The following is a 16831-nucleotide window of genomic DNA, read 5'->3' on the forward strand; positions in this document are numbered from 1 at the left end:
GGAATGCAAGGCACTCCTTCCTGAACCCCAAAGGCTTCCAAAACTGACCTAAGGGCATTAAAGAAAGGTGACATTAAATAAAAAAAATGGTATTTCATCCTTGACGGTCATTTTATAAACAAGTTAAGGCTCAGGAGTTCTCAGCTAGAGGCAATGAAAAAAATGTGTAAAGATAGTTTTCTGATCTTTTGAGTGTACAAAATACCATAAAACTGGAAGCAGTCTATTAAATTTTCCATTGAAAACCACGTGAAAATATTTCAAACATCTGTGTGACTGCAATAAAGGAGCAAAGAAAAGAGCAAAAAGCTGCTGCCTCCAAAACTCTATATTCTGAAAGCTAAGCACAGCAATTAAAACATTAAGTACAGAGGAGTGTGATTTGTTTCCACTTCTGCCACTGTCTGGCCAAAATAATGCAATTGTAAATTAGTAGCGGGTTTTAATATTGCAGTAGCTTGAGACTTTGCTACGCAAGATGCTTGCACACAAAATAAAAGGGCACTTTCCCTGCAAACGTCGTTCCGGGGATGAGCAGATCTCCCATTCCCCACGAGCACAAACCAGGCACCTCAATGATACTCTGAGATGAAGTGCAAAAAAAGATCTATCAGTGCCTGGTAATTGTGTGACATTCCTCCCGTAAGTTCTCAACATCCTAAACGTTATCTCTTCATAACACACTGGGAGATAGAGTTTTTCCTCAATTTATGTACCGGGAACTGCAACACGCAGAGACAAAGGCTCTGACCGTCAGAAGTCTTTACATTCTGTTTAGCTCTAATTTGCTTTGATCTAATGGAACTAGGTGCCTAAGCACCTGTAAGTATCTGACAATAAATGATTAATCCTAAGCTAAAGAAGAAGTTTTAGAAAAAAATGGACAGACGTCTCCCTTCCCTCTGCCAAATCCCAAAGTGGCATCCCATGCCCCCTGCCTGGTGGTTAGGTAACTCCGCCAGGACCGTGCAGGCAGGACAGGATCCCTGTTCCTCACTACTGACCCGGTGCAGACCGAGCCCCGCTCCCTCTCCAGCTCACAGCCAGACCGCTGGGATGTTGTTTTGTTACTGGCTTAGGCAAGTTGTAAATGAGAAACAGATGCTACCTCAGTTTGGAGAAGCCAGTAGCTTAAACTGCTGCCTCATAAACCTTTTTAGTGGCACTTTTCCTTATATATTTTTTATTTTATTTCTAACAGGGACTTTCACGGATTAACAGCCAAGAGTGATTTTAAACTCCGACAGCCAGAAAGCAGGCTGTGCTGGGAAGGAAAGAAAAGCCCCTTCTGAGTGGAGCAGGTTTACAGGCTGGAAGGGAATGCCACCGTGAAGCTCAGCTCCGGGTTCCCCCAGACCTTGCTATCACGGATCCAAGCCTCAGCTCAGCCTTTTACACCACCACCACCAAACTCCTAAGACTCACGGCACTTTCCACCCACCTACCAGCTCTTCCGAGTCTGCACCCTCCTTCCTTCCTCCTCGTTACGCACCACACACCTCTACCACCTTCTACTCCAGAACTGGCTGCACTTAAGGTTTTGCATTTAACCTCAAAGTCATATCGAGGACCAACAGGGGACAAATGGCTCCACTCCAGAGAGGTCCCCAGCTCTGTGCAAAGCCTGTGTTTGGGAGGAAAGGCATTCTGGAGCCGCAGAATCTTTTACCACGTTATGATTGAAAACAAAAAACCTCCAGTCACATCACCAGTGGGAGAACCTCAGTGCACAGTCCTGAAAATAATGAATATGTTATGGACCATTATCCTTCCTGGCCACTGCTATTCGTGAGACGACTGTTAAAGAAATGCTTCTTCCTTGAGAGACATGGGAGAGGACTTACATTTTCAAATCTGCTCTCTGGTGCTGAAAATGCTGGTAGCAAAAATTGTTCTGCCGTCATTAGAGATGAGTAGGACATAATAGATTTTTCTTCCTTTGGTTTCAGCAGGAGAAAAATGTCACATTGGGATTCTGGTGAAAAAAAAAGGCACTGCAGCCCGTGAGTGCAGCCGCTCGGGGAAACACGGAGGAAGGCAGCCCCTCTGCGCTGGCTGACAGCTCCAGTGATCACACTAATAAGGGGATATCCATTTTGGGATGGAGTGATACGCAGGGAGACGTTACACTCCCAGGAGCCCAGGGCCCTGGCGCGGAGCCACGCTGCTGCCGGCAGCGGCTGCTGCATCGAGCGGAGGAGCGAGCGAAGGCGCGGATGCTGCGGGGGCTCGCGGACGCTGCGGGGCTGGCTCGGACGCCGCACGTCTTCAGAGCCACTGCTGGAGGCCCTGTCCTCCCTCTTTGTGCCATTTCCCATCCGGGCTCGTTGTTCAGCTTTCAGGTCTTTTTTTTTATTTTAAATTGCTGCGGCAGCGATGGATCCCCACGTCCCTGCACACACGGGCCTTCCCCTGGAGCTCGCGGGTCCCACGCCGGGGAGCAGCAGTGGCCCCTCGCTCCCACGCGGCACACGCAGAGCTGAAGGGGGTGATGCCATATGGAAGCAGCCTGGCAGGTCGGTTTGTCCATTCCCCACCGCTGCTGCCCGCTCTAAAAGCCAGCGCTAACAGAAATGATTTTGTTAGGGGTATATCGGCAGCTTTCGCCTCCGCCAAGGCTTGTGCACTTTGGAGGAATTTTGGGGCGAGCTGGGAAGCGGTTGGCAGCACCAGCCCTGCTGCTGGGCCGGGAGCCGTGTGACTGGGGCAAAAGGCCCCTCGCCCTGGGGGACCGTCCCGGGGCTGCAGGGCTCAGGTCTGGGTGCTCGACTCTGCGCTTCCCCGCGCTAGTGCCAGGAAGAGCTGAGCCTCCAGAAAATGCAGAATAAAAGGGAGACCGCAGCCAGCGGAATATAAAATTTGTTCCATAATCAGTTTACTTTGTTTTTTAATTCATGAGAAGTAAATCCTGCAGTGAATTAGAAAGGCCATTATTGCCTCCTCTCGCTAAACAAACACATGCTGAATCCTCTTATTATCCTTCTTGACTTCAGTACACCAGAATAAACACAAATCAGAAGATCTGCTGGAGAAAGACAAGACTCTGACGCATGAGTGGCACAGACTCTCGGGGAATGTTCTCTGTATGAAGTATCTTCGCACACAATTTACAAAGGCATTTTATGCTTCTCCAACACTTTTTAGCCTCAAAGATTCCAAGGTCTATAAATACCTTAAAGATCCACGATACGCATCTCTCTCTGGAGTAGAACAGAGCACCCATGGTTATTATTTGTGTTTAACAGAGCAGTTTTAGTAGGTCAAATCTTCTCGCTCTTATTTGGAAAAAAAAAAAAAAAATTGCCTAGAAATGGCAGGCGTTTCTTTTGACTGTGGGATTTAGTCCAAATGGAAGAAAATATAATGTTTTCATACTTTTCATCTTAAAAAAAAAACCCAACAAACCTCCACAAATATTATCTCGCTACACATATTTTAAAGTTCTAAACATAAATGAATCTGGCACATGAATGTAAACCCCTGGCTCACAGTTGTGTTTCCAATGATATAAATTACAGTCCCCGTCACTCACGGAAACACATTATTCTTCATTTATGCTACTGGAAAGGAGAGCAGACCTCGCTCCTTAGAAACCAAACATGAAAAGAAAGGCAACTGAAGCGAGACTTTTCTCACTGGTGAATTCCTACCCAGTGCCCTTTTGTCCCGAGCTCTGGGCTGTACGCTCGTGCCGTAACCTGGCCTTCGCCATTAATTTGTGAAGCACTGTGATACTTACAGCCGTGCAAAACACCCCGAAGGCTGGTGTGGAATGGCTGGGGAGCCTATTTCTCACCCATAAACAACCCCTTGTGTACCAGGGGAGAGGACAGGAGCAATTCCCTCCAACACGGCCAGGTTCCAGGTGGGAACATCTCCCCCCGGCTCCCAGCAGCACTCCTGTCCCCGGCAGCCCTGCAGAGCACTTCCCTGCATGGCTCTGACCCCTCCAAACACCACACTCTGTAGGTTACACACACCATAAATCTGCTGATGAAAAAAGTGTGGCCAATAAACTCAAACCAATCTTCTCAACTGAGATGAGTTAATCTTGCTGCAGCTGGGCTCCTGCTTACTATTGGTATTTTTCCGACAAACACATCTCTCCAGGAGTTAGATGTGACCCAGCAAAGTCATTTGCTGACTCTGGTGAACTTAGATGTGGCTCTGAGTTATGTCCTACACATCAGAGTTCCCATGCAGGTATTCAACAGTGGGGACTGTAAGGACAGTTACGAGGTAGCTTTAATTTTATTTCCTTCAAGGTGCATCAAGCAGCTCTCAGCATCCAAGGGCAGAGCCAGGGGCAAAGGTGTTCCTCTAAAAGCAATGAAAATTTAAAGGAGTCAGACCAGAGCCAAAACGCGGCTCTGCACTGAAATCCTGGAATCTGAAATGCTCTGTCACCTTGATTCAGCATCTCACATGTGGAAATGGCATTATCTGCACACAGTGGACATCAAAGAGGGATGGGATCCCACATTCTGGGAAACTAATAGGATTTATTTGGCTCTAGCTCTCCACTGGGATGGGGTGTAAGAATACATTTATGTATCTACATTCCTTTTCATCTGCATGTTTTATACATCGAGGGAGAGACACCTTACAGCCTCACACACACACAAACCCAACCACCTCAGACACATTAAAATGATATCATAGGCCTGATCTGAAGCTTTGTAAAGTCAGACAATCAATGCTACTAAACACCCACGAGGCTTCTTCTGGGAGAAGCTCTGCTTTGTGTGTGCAAGCCAGCCCCAGGCCTTTGCCTTCCCACTGCTCTCTGGTTGGCAATATCTAAGCAGGCACCTTCTGCGGACAAATGACACCTCAGGCTATGAAAAGGCTGACAAAATAGAGCTACTTATCTGATGACCAACTCCTACAGAACTGGCCACCTGGAAACAGAGGCCTCAGAAGAGCTGGGTTTACCCCATGTCAGAAACCTCCCACCAGACGACGATACCAAGAAGAGCCAGCTCAGACCTGGAAGGCAGCTCTGCTGTAAAGGCAGTGAAGGGTTCTGTATTTACCTACCGACTGCAAACCAAACACGCCTCGCACACAGGCAACAGATTTTCATTTTTGCAAATGTAACAGCGTGATGCAAACCAGAGATCCGGCAGTCGAGGGGAGGCATCTCTTCCCACGCACCACAAATGCCCGTGGTTATCACTCACCCATGGCTTCACAGGCCACTCGGTATCCCGTGACAAAGCACCGACCCATCTCCGGAGGCTGTGCTCTGCATCACCCGCGCCTACTGCCCAGCTCTGCCCTTGGGTTTTAGTGAACAAGTCCTGTTGATGGGGCAGGTGGAGACACAGAAAAAGCTTGCTCTCTCGATTGTAATTTCATGGAAGCAGGGCAAAAAGGCAGCATTTTATCTTGGTCAGTACGGCCAGAAGACTGCAAGGAGCAAGCGTACAGCTCCTGAAGAAGGGCTTTCTTTCCCCCATCACCTTGTGAAGTAGCTGAGGCTTTGAGCTCTTTTCCCTTCTCAAGACAGACGACTCCTAGGAGCATCAAAGGGAGTTCGTTACACATCGAATCCCAGTGGGACACAAATTCTGATGGGCCAGGAGTAAAAGGGAATATTCAAGATATTTTCTCTTAAATTAAATATAAAGGCACGAGTAAAATTTCCAGCCCCGTGTGAACACGTGTGCAAAACTTACATGAGGAGAGGCCTGTGGGACTGAAAGTAGGGCAGCACGCGCCGGCGCAGGCACCGCCATGGCGATCGTGGCAGCACCGCTCCGGCCCCAGACACCCCCCCACCCTCTGCTGGGAAGGGAGCGATGGTGGTGCTGAGCACAAACAGTCCGCTAATACATCAGGCCGTGACACAATGAGAACATTGTGGTCTGAAGTGTTTTCAGAGAGGAAACTCTTTATGAGGCTTTTATTTCATGTTGTGTTAGCCGGAGTGAAATGTCTGCAATAAAGGCATTAGCACTGCACTGTGCACGCAAGTGGCAATTCTTTTGCCTTCAATAAGCAAACAAATTTGGTTTTGGTGGCTGTTTCTGCCTCTGTGTTCAGAGGTCTGGAGAAGTCATGACGAAGACTGGAGCATTTGTGTCGTTATCGTCAGCGCTTATCAAAAGTAATTGCCAGGAAGGTGTGAGATATCACATAACATCCCCTGGTAAGAAACAACCTCTACACGACGAAGACAACAGAGGAAGTTCTTTGGAGACGCAACAGTCCTGTGATCCCAGCAGGAACTGGCAGAGATACCAACTCCTCCACTCGCTCCTTCTGTGTGATCTCAAGCAAGTCCTGTGCGTTTCCAGGAGAAAAATGGAGATAATGGGATTGTCCTACTTTACCAGAGACTTGTCAAACACTTCTGAGATCATGGGGTTGAAGACCTATAAAACTGAGACTACAATTGTAAAGCCTGGGAATGCAGCGATGCTTTGAGTGTGAAAGAGAAAAGCCCCACATCGCTCCAGAGAGGGAAAAGCAAAGGGTTTTGCTTTCTCTTGCTATGTGGCAAGGAAGTTTCTTGACTTTGAACTGGACTGAGAAAGCTTTTGGTTTGTCCCCAAGGTGGGTGTTTCTCCTCGGGCACCCGTTCTGGGTGCTCCCAGTCACGCTGCCCGTCTCTTGGCTTTGCAGATCCCCGCACGTGCAGTTCATTAACGTTTCCTGCCTTGGATCTATGTGCCTCCTGGCAGCACTTTAACCACAAAGACCCATGAGTTGAGTTTCAAGTTTACTACTGGTTTAGCAGCAGCCTGGCAGCTTCAACCACTTGTTTCTAATGGCCACGGACTGATATTTTCTGCTTTATCTCAATTACTCACTGATAAAGGTTTGTCTTGATGTTGGCTAACCTTACTCTCCTTTCTTCTAACATCTGTGTATGTCCCCGCTGATGTCTTTCCCACTTCCCAAGACACTCAGGATTTTCAAAGCACCTTTTAAACCTTTTTTTCTTCCTTGCAGCTTTAGGACCTGCATTTCAGGTGCTACAAAGCCACGTGCAGGGGCCGTAAGGGTGAAGACCAGGATGGCCCCAGTTGGTGGTAACCTCTGATCAGGAATTTGTGCTAACCAATTCCTTTCCTCCGTGGATCCCTCTGCCTTGGGACATAGAGAAGCTCTGGCAGAGCTGTTAATGGGCTGTGCCTCCTGCCTCCTTCCAACCGTTAAAAGCGTTTTTGGACTCGAGCCCCACACCTTTTATTAACTGCTAAGAGAGCCGACTCCTGATCCACAGTGCTGGAACCCGCATCAATTCTCTTTTCCAAAGTCTGGGGCTGTTCACATCTGAAACTCCCTTCTTAATCAGTTTAGTCCTGCCATAAATTTCAGACCTGCCAACACAACCCACCGAATGAGTCCCACCAAGAGCTCTGCATCTGACTCCTCGCTTGCCACCGCGCAAACCCCTGCACGCCTCGTGTAAAGCAGAGTTGCTGAAATGTGCTGGTCTTTGAGGAGTCTTTGAGGAGTCTTTTTCCCTGAAGGAAAGCACCAGAGCAATTACAGTTATTACTGAACCCGAGAGTCCCCACATATCAGAGGTGGGAGCAGCTTTGACGTTCAGGTTGAGACACATCGTTTTTGCTAAACTGACACTTTCTTGCTACACTCCTTTAAAGTTGCATCTATGCTTTTTGATGCCAGCCAAGAGGGGAGCCCCAACCCATGGGAAGTTGAAAAGCCTCACTTAAACATTGGTTACGCTAATTGTGCCATAGAAAAGCAAAGAATAAAGAGCTCAGGAGTAGTGAAACCCCCGTCTGGTACCTCAGAGACGTTGATCCGTCCCTCCTGAAAGGAGCATGTGGTGGGGTCGTGGGTGCAAAGGTTCCGGTACTTGCACCAGTGGCAGCGGAACGCGCTGTTCACACAAGACAGGCACCTGGGGGGAGGGAAAGGAGAAGTTATGGAGGAGGTTATCCCCGTGGTAGGTCTATATGGTAACAGACAGGCCTAGCCAGAAGTCCAGGCTCAGGGTACTTCATGGGAAAATAATCTCTTTGGAGAGATGTTTTGATACAACAGAAGTAACAAACAGGTTTGGGAAAACACGCACTCAAAAGACTTTAAGCAACCTCACAATTCATTCATTGATAAAATACAGGCTGGGACTTAGCACGCACTATTGCATTGGCATAAAATAAAGCAGAATATTACAGAGACACTAGACTTGGTTTTTAGTTTCTAGAAAGTGGAAAATAAGGCAAGCCTGGCAAAAATTGGATCAGCTGCTTTACAAGTCAAGAATGCTTCAAGTCAACGGTAACACTTCTGCTTGGCCTTGAAGTGCAGAGTCCAGCAAGTGCTTTTGATTCATGTTGGAAGAAATTAAGTGTTGATGAAATGTTTATGAAAGAACGCAGACCCTTTTCAGACACGGGGTGGCCCAGCTGCCAGCGAACTGGCTGGGTGGTTTTTACCCCACACTAACTGGCTGCCAGTTAGACACACAGTCCATGACAGCTGCTAATATCTGCAGTAACCACCTCCTCCATCTCCGAGGCCAACCCTCTGTGCCATGAGGCAGCGTTCTGGTGACCGTCTGCTGGATTAAATATAAACTATGCCCATGGGATTCAGCTCCATGTCATAACCTGCAGCTCCAGAGACCCCAGTGCTGCCCGGAACAGACAGTTCCCGGGGCAGGGGTGTGCTGGAGCCAGCCCAGGGTCAGCGCAGACACATGAGCATCACCAAGGAAGCAGGAGCATGGCCTTAGGCAGGAAACTCTGAAAAATGAGGGAAGCAGGTCTCCGGGCAGAGGCTCTCACCAGCTGGGCGGAGGCATCAGGGCAGTGCCCCTCCCGGGCTGCTGCCACGAGAATGCATGCTTTAATAACTCAATTGTATTTTCCTTCTGATGCATTTGTAGTGACCTTAATAGCTAAGGAAGCTTATTCTAATCATGCACATGCAAATCTGGGGAAGAGCATCAAGTGCTACAAGCTTATTTAATTACTCATTTGTTTGACCCATTTCTGTCTCCGTTTCGGTCCGTAGCACTTCTCCCAGTGCCCTCACCTGGCCTGGCCCTGGCCTCTGGCTTTCCCATCTGGTGCCGACGGAGCTCTCTGCTTCCCCCAGCATGGCTGGGGGTGAGGGGGGGGACCTCTCTGATCTCCCAGGCCAACGGCTGGTTTTGGCACCTCTCACTGTACTGTGGGTTTCTGGCTGCTGCTTTCAGCTCTGCTCAGCCCCGGCTGAGAGGGGCGAGGAGCTCCTGGCAGGTTCCTGACCTCTCAGACTTACACCAGGTCACCACCTTTGGTCTTTCATCCTGATCCAGCTTTCTTAAGGACCACTGGCTCTTGCTTCAGAAAGTGCATCTCTCCACCTCATTTGTTCCTTATTAAAAGGAACACAGAAGCCACCACTGTGTTCCCCGACGCACCTGCAGCTCCCTGGGGACGCAGGAATTCATGCACCTGAGCGATGAACCATCTCAGCCTGCAGGTTCACAACCACCAGATCCAGCACAGGAGGTTTCACAGAACCAGTCGGCAAAAGCAGCACGTTCCTGCCCAGCCTCAGACCCCTCCTGCCCCTCTCAGCCTAATGCCACCTCCCGAGGGGTACGTGTGTCACACCCCACAACCACTTGTGCTGCTGCACAGCCACGAGGGCACGGCTGCTCCCCTGCTCTCTCCAGATACCCTCACAGCAGCAATGAAGAGGCTCAGAACCAACAGGTCTCTCTTCTCCGCTGGCTGAGACCTGTATTCCTTCGTCTTTTTTGCACGGTGAGATTCACTCCTGCCAGCCTGGCTCGTGCCCTCTTGAACTCACTCGATAACGAGTCTGGTGTGTTGTAAGTGCTGCAGAATTTACCACTGCATTAGCACTTTATCTCCAGACACAAGCTGGTAGAAAGGCATGGTCAGGTGAAGCCAACGGACAGGCCAGGAAAGATGCATTGCCTCTCCCGATTCAAACCTCAGCTCCTGGGTGAGAACTGGGCTCCCCGTGATGCCATCCCTCGTGCAAATTCAAAACCACAAGAGTGCACAGGGACTGCTGGGGGAGAAGCTGGCGCTGTAGGACCTGACTGAGGGACAAGGCTGTGGGGACCGAGCCAGCACAGGGCCAGTACGACAGGAGGCCGGGATCACTGGGGTAACCGGTATGGGCATGGCGAGAGGCAGAATGGGGGGCCTGAAGGATCCACAGGGCTCCGCTCACCCCGGTACCTCTGCTCTGTGCTATGGCTCAAAACAAAATTAAAAAGAAAAGGAACGCATGCCTAGAAAAACCACAGGCCAGCCAAGCCTGTCAGCGCACACAACCCTCCTCCAAGTGCAGCAGGGGAGGCCCAGTAGCCTGAGGCTTCAAACCCAGCGCAGAAAGACCGGGAGTGCCGCTGTGCTGGCAGCTCCCGACTCCCACCCGCCAGCTCGAGCAGCAAATCAAGCTCCTGGAGCAAAGCTGGCAGCTGACCCCTGCCACAGGAGATGCTGCCCAGCCCCATGGGTCAGGCCGGCCATTCACTAGCCAAACACCTGGCAGGTCCTACCCACATTTCATTTTGGTGCTTTGAAGCTTGCCTTGATTCCAGAGAGAAATCTATAAACACTTCAGGGCTGTAAATGTCTTTTTAAGGCCAGCCAGCTGCGTGCTGCCTTCCAGCAGCACACGTGCCCATGGGGGCCATGTTTCCACGAAGCTCAGCAGCACCAAGGCCCCCAGCAGCACCGAGCCCCCCAGTCCTCCACGGAGCAGCCCACGGTGACTGCCGCATGCCTGGGCTGCCGTATTGGGCTCTCAGGGCTGCTCTGCCCCAGCCCCAGGGACCCTGGAGGTGTCCAGCTCAGTCCGTCTCCTCCGGCAGCCCTGTCCTCCTCCGTCACCCCGCGGAGCATCTTGCAGCAGCCAGCACCCTGCTCTCCTGGGCAGTGCAGCGTGGAAGTGCTCTGTCTCCTCCGGCTGCCCACAGCCCCCTCCCCGCTGCCCACCTCCCCGGACCCTCTGCTCTGCCTTCACCCGCTGCCTGTGAAGACACATCCAAGTTCACAGTTGCGGGATCGCGCAGCTTGGGGGCACCAGCAGGTTAAGGTTTTTTTTCCGGCTCCTTCCGCCTGCGTCTCACAAGGCAGAGAAAGCCACACACACACCCAGAGAAGTTCAGAGAAGACGGGGACCGGTGGGCTCCCCTTCCACCCCCCGTGTCTGCTGGCTGACCCAAGCAGCGTGACACCCTCCCGGCCGGTCCCAGAGCCCAGCATCCACCTCCCAGCCCTTTCTCTTTCCCACTCGGGGACGGGGAGGGAGCACTCACAGCTGGTGGGCACTGCAGTTGTAGAACTTGAACTCCGTGCTGACAAACGTCCTCCCTGTCTCCCGCGACTTCAGCTGCAGCACCACGCCGAACCAGTCTGGGGATGCAAACCAGAGCCCGTCAGTCCCGGCAGCAGTAACGAAGGAAGCGACAGCAGACGCGGGGGCACCGCTCCCCGCCTGCCAGCGCGCTGAGCCATCTGCTGCTGGGGTACAAGCTGGAAGTCAGGTTGCTTTCATCTCCCTGCTCCCCCCGCCGACAGGACCCCCACCTGCGGTGGGTCTGCAGCAGCTCCCCAAGCTGGGGGCTGAGCATCGCCCCGGCCGGACCCTGCGCTCGAGCACCCCAGGGTGCCGGGCTGGCTGTCTCCAGCAGTGCCTCCAAACTCCATCACGCTTGATGGCAAAATGCATTGGAGACACAGGGTCTAAGCGCTGCCTTGGGTCACAGCTGAAACCATTTTGGCATCCCATCCCATTCTCTAAAGGATTCTGTCTCCCGTATAAAAACATTAATTCAGTCTACTCTGAGAAGCAGCCCAGGACTAGAATAGGAGACAATACTGGAAACAAGGGCATCAGTGAAGCTCTTTAGGAGCCTCAGCACTGAGTTAATTAAGAGCAGATTGCTCTTCCGGAGCTGCTGTGTGTGAGTCTACGCTAGCCCCGCTACCACGGCGGCTCTCGGCCCGCAGCGTTCACCAAGTCTCAGGCTCCATCTAATGCCTTAGAAATACAAAGATATCAGCAGGGAAGCACAGTTGACACCTGGAAGGATGCCAAGGAGAAAATGAGTTTTAAGCAAGTACCATGTTGGCTACAGGAAGGAAAAATATGACAGCAGTGACATTAATGAAGAAACAACACAAAGTTCAGGACTGAAAAATAGAAACTGCATCCACCTACTCATGGGTGCTGAGCCAGGCCAAGGGGAAGGCTCCTGCGCTCCAGACCCACTTGGTGTGGCAAGGCTGTGAGCCCCTGCCCCGCTCACGAGTCACCCCACGGGGGACAGACGGCTCCCGCCCTGTCCTGGGGAGCCGCCTGGCAGCGCAGGGAGGGTGTAAGGACAGGGCAAGCACGTGGTGCTGCCTGCTCCCAGCCCATCTTTCTCTGTGTGGGATTCACTTCTTAAGGACGGAGCACATTTAGCTCCCTGGGTTCAAAGATCTTTGACGGGAGCGTGACTTTCTCCAGCAGCAGCCCCAGAGGGTCTGGCAGGTACTTCCAAACCTACGCCGTATCGCTGTCCAGAAGTCAGTCACTTACCCTGATCCACAGGTATGGCGGGAACATCTTTCGCTGCTGGTGAAACACAGACAACGCGGCTGCCCGAAACCTGCCCTTCCACCTCGGTCAGGTTGCCGAAGAGGCAGGTGACCCCGGCCGCCAGGTCCGGAGCATCGCTCACCAGCAGGCTGAGCTGCCGCCGCGAGGAGAGGCAGAGGGGAAACAAAACACAGCCAGCAACCTGTTAGCAGGCAGAGCTGCCCGAGCCGCCTTTGTATTTTCAGTACCCACTGTTTTCCCATTCAGTGCTGACCCCCTTAAATAACCCGTCCGCCCGCAGGAGGTGGCCAGCTGCCCTTTCATGGGGAGCAGAGGAGAAAGAAGCAAGCCAAGGACGCAGGTTTTTCACCGACACAAAACCGCCTTGCTGAGCCTTTGGGTACTGCGGTTCAGGGGAGGAGGCAATGGCAGCTTTTTGTCCCCCCGGTTGCTCTACAGAAGCACTGCCACCCTCCGTGCCCCCGTCAGGAGCCCGTGGCAGCAGCAGCGGCGTGTTCACACACACAGGAGCGGCAGCGACTGCCCCAACAACCCTCCCCGGCTCCAACCCCCGCGACCGCTGCTGCCTGCGCGGGACAGACAGCCCAGCCCCAGGCACGCCAACGGGCAGCTCCCCACGCACCCCATCACGCATGGGGACTGTCCCCGTGGCAAACCCCTGCCTGAAGGGGTGTGTGGGCTCCCAACAGCCCCCACCGAGTTGGGAGGGGGCAGCCGGTCCCGGCGGGGAGCGGGAAGGGGCTGCGGCAAGGCCAGCTGCCGCGGGGTGCTGGGGGGCTCGGAGAGCAACAGCTGGGATGCCTCAGAGAGCCAGGCCTGAGCACAGCTCACAGATGAGGTTTTTGGGAAACAAAGCCTTTCCTTTCAACAGCTAATGAAACCAGACCGAGAGAAATGTGAGCTGAGGCCCAAGGGGAAGGGGAATTTGTTTCTGCCATCCCCGGCTCGGATGACCCCTTTCCTCCCCGGTCCCTCTGCGAGCCTGACTTCATGAGAAAACATTTGTGCCGACTGGAAGGGAGAAAGGCTGGAGAACGGAGTGTACGCTGTGAACCCAAAAAGTGGTGGAAGTGCCTGTCCTTGCCAGGTGTCCCCCTCCCCGCAGCACCTACCGGGAGGCTGTGCTCGGAGACGGAGAGGCTGCTGGGCTGCACGCTGACCCTCATGCACTGCCCGATGCTGCCTGCGAAGCGGTGCGGCTCCTCGGCTCGCTCGCAGCTGTCCCTCGGCGAGCACCTGCAGCACAGAGCACACGTCAGAGCCCACAAAGCACGCGGGGAAGATGCCGAACAGCACGAGGTGCTCCAGCTGAACAAGGAGGGCAGAGCCTCGGCGGGGGACGGGGGAGTAATCAGCAGGATTTGGGAGATGCTCTGCACCGGGACCAGGTATCGGGCACAGACTTCAGGTTAGGACCAAAGAGAACTGAAAAATACACTGTGATCAGAGGAAAGACACACCACAACTATCTCACAAGCAGTTCCCAGTCCCACCTGCACTGGGACGTGACCCAGAACTACTAAGTCCCATGTGCCAGCGGGCACTGTGGGTGCGGGGCGAGCCAGGCGCTCTGCTGCTGCTCAGCCGGGGCCCCCACAAGCCATAAATTCATCATCTGCACAGAAACAAAACCGTAAAGCAGTAACAGGCAGTAACAAGGTGATGCCTCCATTCTAATTAAAATAAAACCACATAGTTCATTAATCGCCTCCTCCTGGAGCGTGGCAGGGCCAGGAACGGGCCCTTCCAGCAGCTGCCGGCGGCGCTTTGGCTGGTTTTCACACCTCGAGCTCCCAGCTCTCTCCCAGTCCCGCCAGCAGGAATGGCAGCCCCTGGGCAGCCCAAGAGCCTCGGGCTGCTCCTGCGTGCCGCGGGCTCCAGGACGGCTCCTTATCCCTGGTTTTCTATTGCAGGTGTCCTTGGAGTGGAGTGAAATTGCTTCCAGCAGGTAGAGGAGCACCCACTGAGAGACCAAGGAAGAATTATTGGTGTTTCAAACCAGGCATCAGAGACTGCAGCACAGCACTGGCATCCCTCGGTGATTTTCTATTTTATGTCATTGAGGGAAAATCCTTTTCTTCCAACCTCCCTCCCTGGGTGCAGATGACACCCTGGCCTTTTGGTATTAATGGTCTTAATATGCTATCAGCAAACTTTATCACTTTTCACTCACTGCTGATCTTGGACTCTATTTCCATCGGTGGCGCAAAGGTCAGAGGATCGAGATGCTGTCACCAGCCCCTCATGCCACCAGCCAGTTCCCCTCTGACAGTTACCTGAGTGTATATGTTACCTGAATTAACAAGGTGCTGCTGTCAAACTGCTTGTTTTCCTCGTTCCCTGCGGAGCGGCTCAGGCGGTCCCAGACGCACACACACACATCAGCAGAAACACCTCCTGCCCACGCAGAGGCTGAGTTTTGCCACGCACATCGAGCTCTGGGCAGCTGACAAGTGCCGGGCACAACCAGGGCCTCCCACTCTGAAACAGTGGACCCCCATCCTCCCCATGGGGCCGTTTGCTTTTGATTAAGAAAAGTAGAGTTTGCACTTTCCCTTTCCAAATCACCCGTGTGATCCTTGGCAAACGCTGGTGCTGTTCTCCTCACCCTCGCGCTTTTTTTACCTTTTTTTTTTTTTTTTTTGAGTATAATGGAGCTAAATATGAATGCTGCCAAAGGAAGAATTATTGAGGTTTAAGTGAATCTGTAAGATAGCTTTAAAGTGAGCTCTTGACTGGAGCCTTTATCTCATTGACTCGCTGGAATGGCTCTTTTTTATCATACTATTTATGGCAACAGCCCTAACAGAGATAAATAGGTCTGTAGACAATAACACACTTGTGGAGAGCAGCATATGGAAGTCTTGCAGGTTTCAAATCCCACTGGGCTGAAGAGACTCTTCAACACTCTCCTTGAGGCCTCTGCTTGCTCCCACAGAGCAGAGGAGGAGGAGCACAGGATCCTGTTCTCCCGTGCAGAGGATCAAGCAGATCCCCGGGGCAGGGACGGGCTGTCCCACCATCACGCTGCTGCTCCGGGGTCCCCCGGCTGAGCCAAGGAGCTCCACAGGACCAGCACCTTCCCCTTCCTGCTGGTTTTCAGCACCTTCTCAAACGTCCTGTGCCCAAGGTTCCTCAAAGCCCGGAGCAAGGCATGAGCTGCCCGAGCCAAGCTCCTCTTTCGGGGCAGGAGCTGCCGGGCTGCGGCGGCTGCCTCCGGGTTCAGGTTCATCGGCCGAGCTGCCCCGGTCAGCCCGTGCCACAGCGTGACTGAGTCCTGCTCCCAGAGCTCAGCGACCTCACCTCACAGGCAGCTCCCTCATGAGCATCTCTGCTATCACCACCCTTAAATTCGAGGTATGCACAGGTGTACGCAAGCGCCCCACTGTGCCGCAGAGCCTTAAGCCCCCACTCAGGCCTTGAAGAGAGATAAGAAGAGGAAAGCTTTATGTAATATTGGATAATGAAAGCTTATCCCAGGACAACTCATATCCTTTCACTTTTCCTTTATTATTCCTCTCTGGCTGGCGGCGCGGAAGGCAGGAGACTCTGCCTGATGCCACCTGGAAGAGGGCAGTGCTCCGTCCATCTATCTCACATCTGTACCTGATCAGACATCCAACACATTTAAAATTCTGTTTTATTTTCTGGCTCCCTGATAGCTCAGTACCTGCATGTCCACACCCTCAGCTAAGCCCCTGGCAACTGCCAATGTGGATGGCAGGTGCCCGTTGCAGCCTGCCCTGCTCCTCCGCAGGCCCAGCTCCTGCACAGCGACTCCCCGAGCTGCCTGGGGGTGTTGATACCCCCAGGACACAGACCCTGAACCGGGGCAGGAAACCCCCACAACAAGCAGAGGGGGAAAACCACTGGATTTCAATCCCCAACTGAGAGTCAGCGCTGGTGTGCACCATGCCCGCGCCGCGCCGGTGGCCAGCTGCTCTCCTGCTCTTTCAAGGACAAACCCAGCTCCTCTTCCACCCCTCACCCTTCTCACCAGCCCCCAGAAACTGCAGCCTGAGCATCACCGCCTGACCCGAAACCCTTCCACTGAGCAAAGGAGCAGCTGGTCCATCTGGCAGGAGGGACACGTAAGCATTACAGGAGAGAGATGACAAATTAAACACAAGCGCTCCAGCACTTGGGGCCTCCAAACAAATATGACAGAGGCTTCAGGAAGAGCAAGATAAACTCAATTATTTACAGCTTAAGACAAAAGCTAAAAAAAAAATGATTGTTGCTCCAAGCAGACCAGGAATGTGCAGACACT

General features: G+C 52.6%; 1 protein-coding gene across 1 annotated transcript in view; it reads right to left on the minus strand.

Moving 5' to 3' along the window:
* Window positions 1-16831, minus strand: part of PLXNA2 (plexin A2) — a 177512-nt gene that overhangs the window by 56162 nt on the left and 104519 nt on the right. The window contains exons 6-9 of the mRNA XM_074925739.1: window positions 13674-13797; window positions 12541-12694; window positions 11273-11369; window positions 7768-7882 (exon numbers count right to left, since the gene is read on the minus strand). Coding sequence (XP_074781840.1) covers window positions 7768-7882; window positions 11273-11369; window positions 12541-12694; window positions 13674-13797 — 490 coding nt within the window. The remainder of the gene's footprint in view (window positions 1-7767; window positions 7883-11272; window positions 11370-12540; window positions 12695-13673; window positions 13798-16831) is intronic.

The sequence above is a fragment of the Athene noctua genome, chromosome 23 (assembly GCF_965140245.1).
Source record: "Athene noctua chromosome 23, bAthNoc1.hap1.1, whole genome shotgun sequence".
Taxonomy (NCBI): domain Eukaryota; kingdom Metazoa; phylum Chordata; class Aves; order Strigiformes; family Strigidae; genus Athene; species Athene noctua.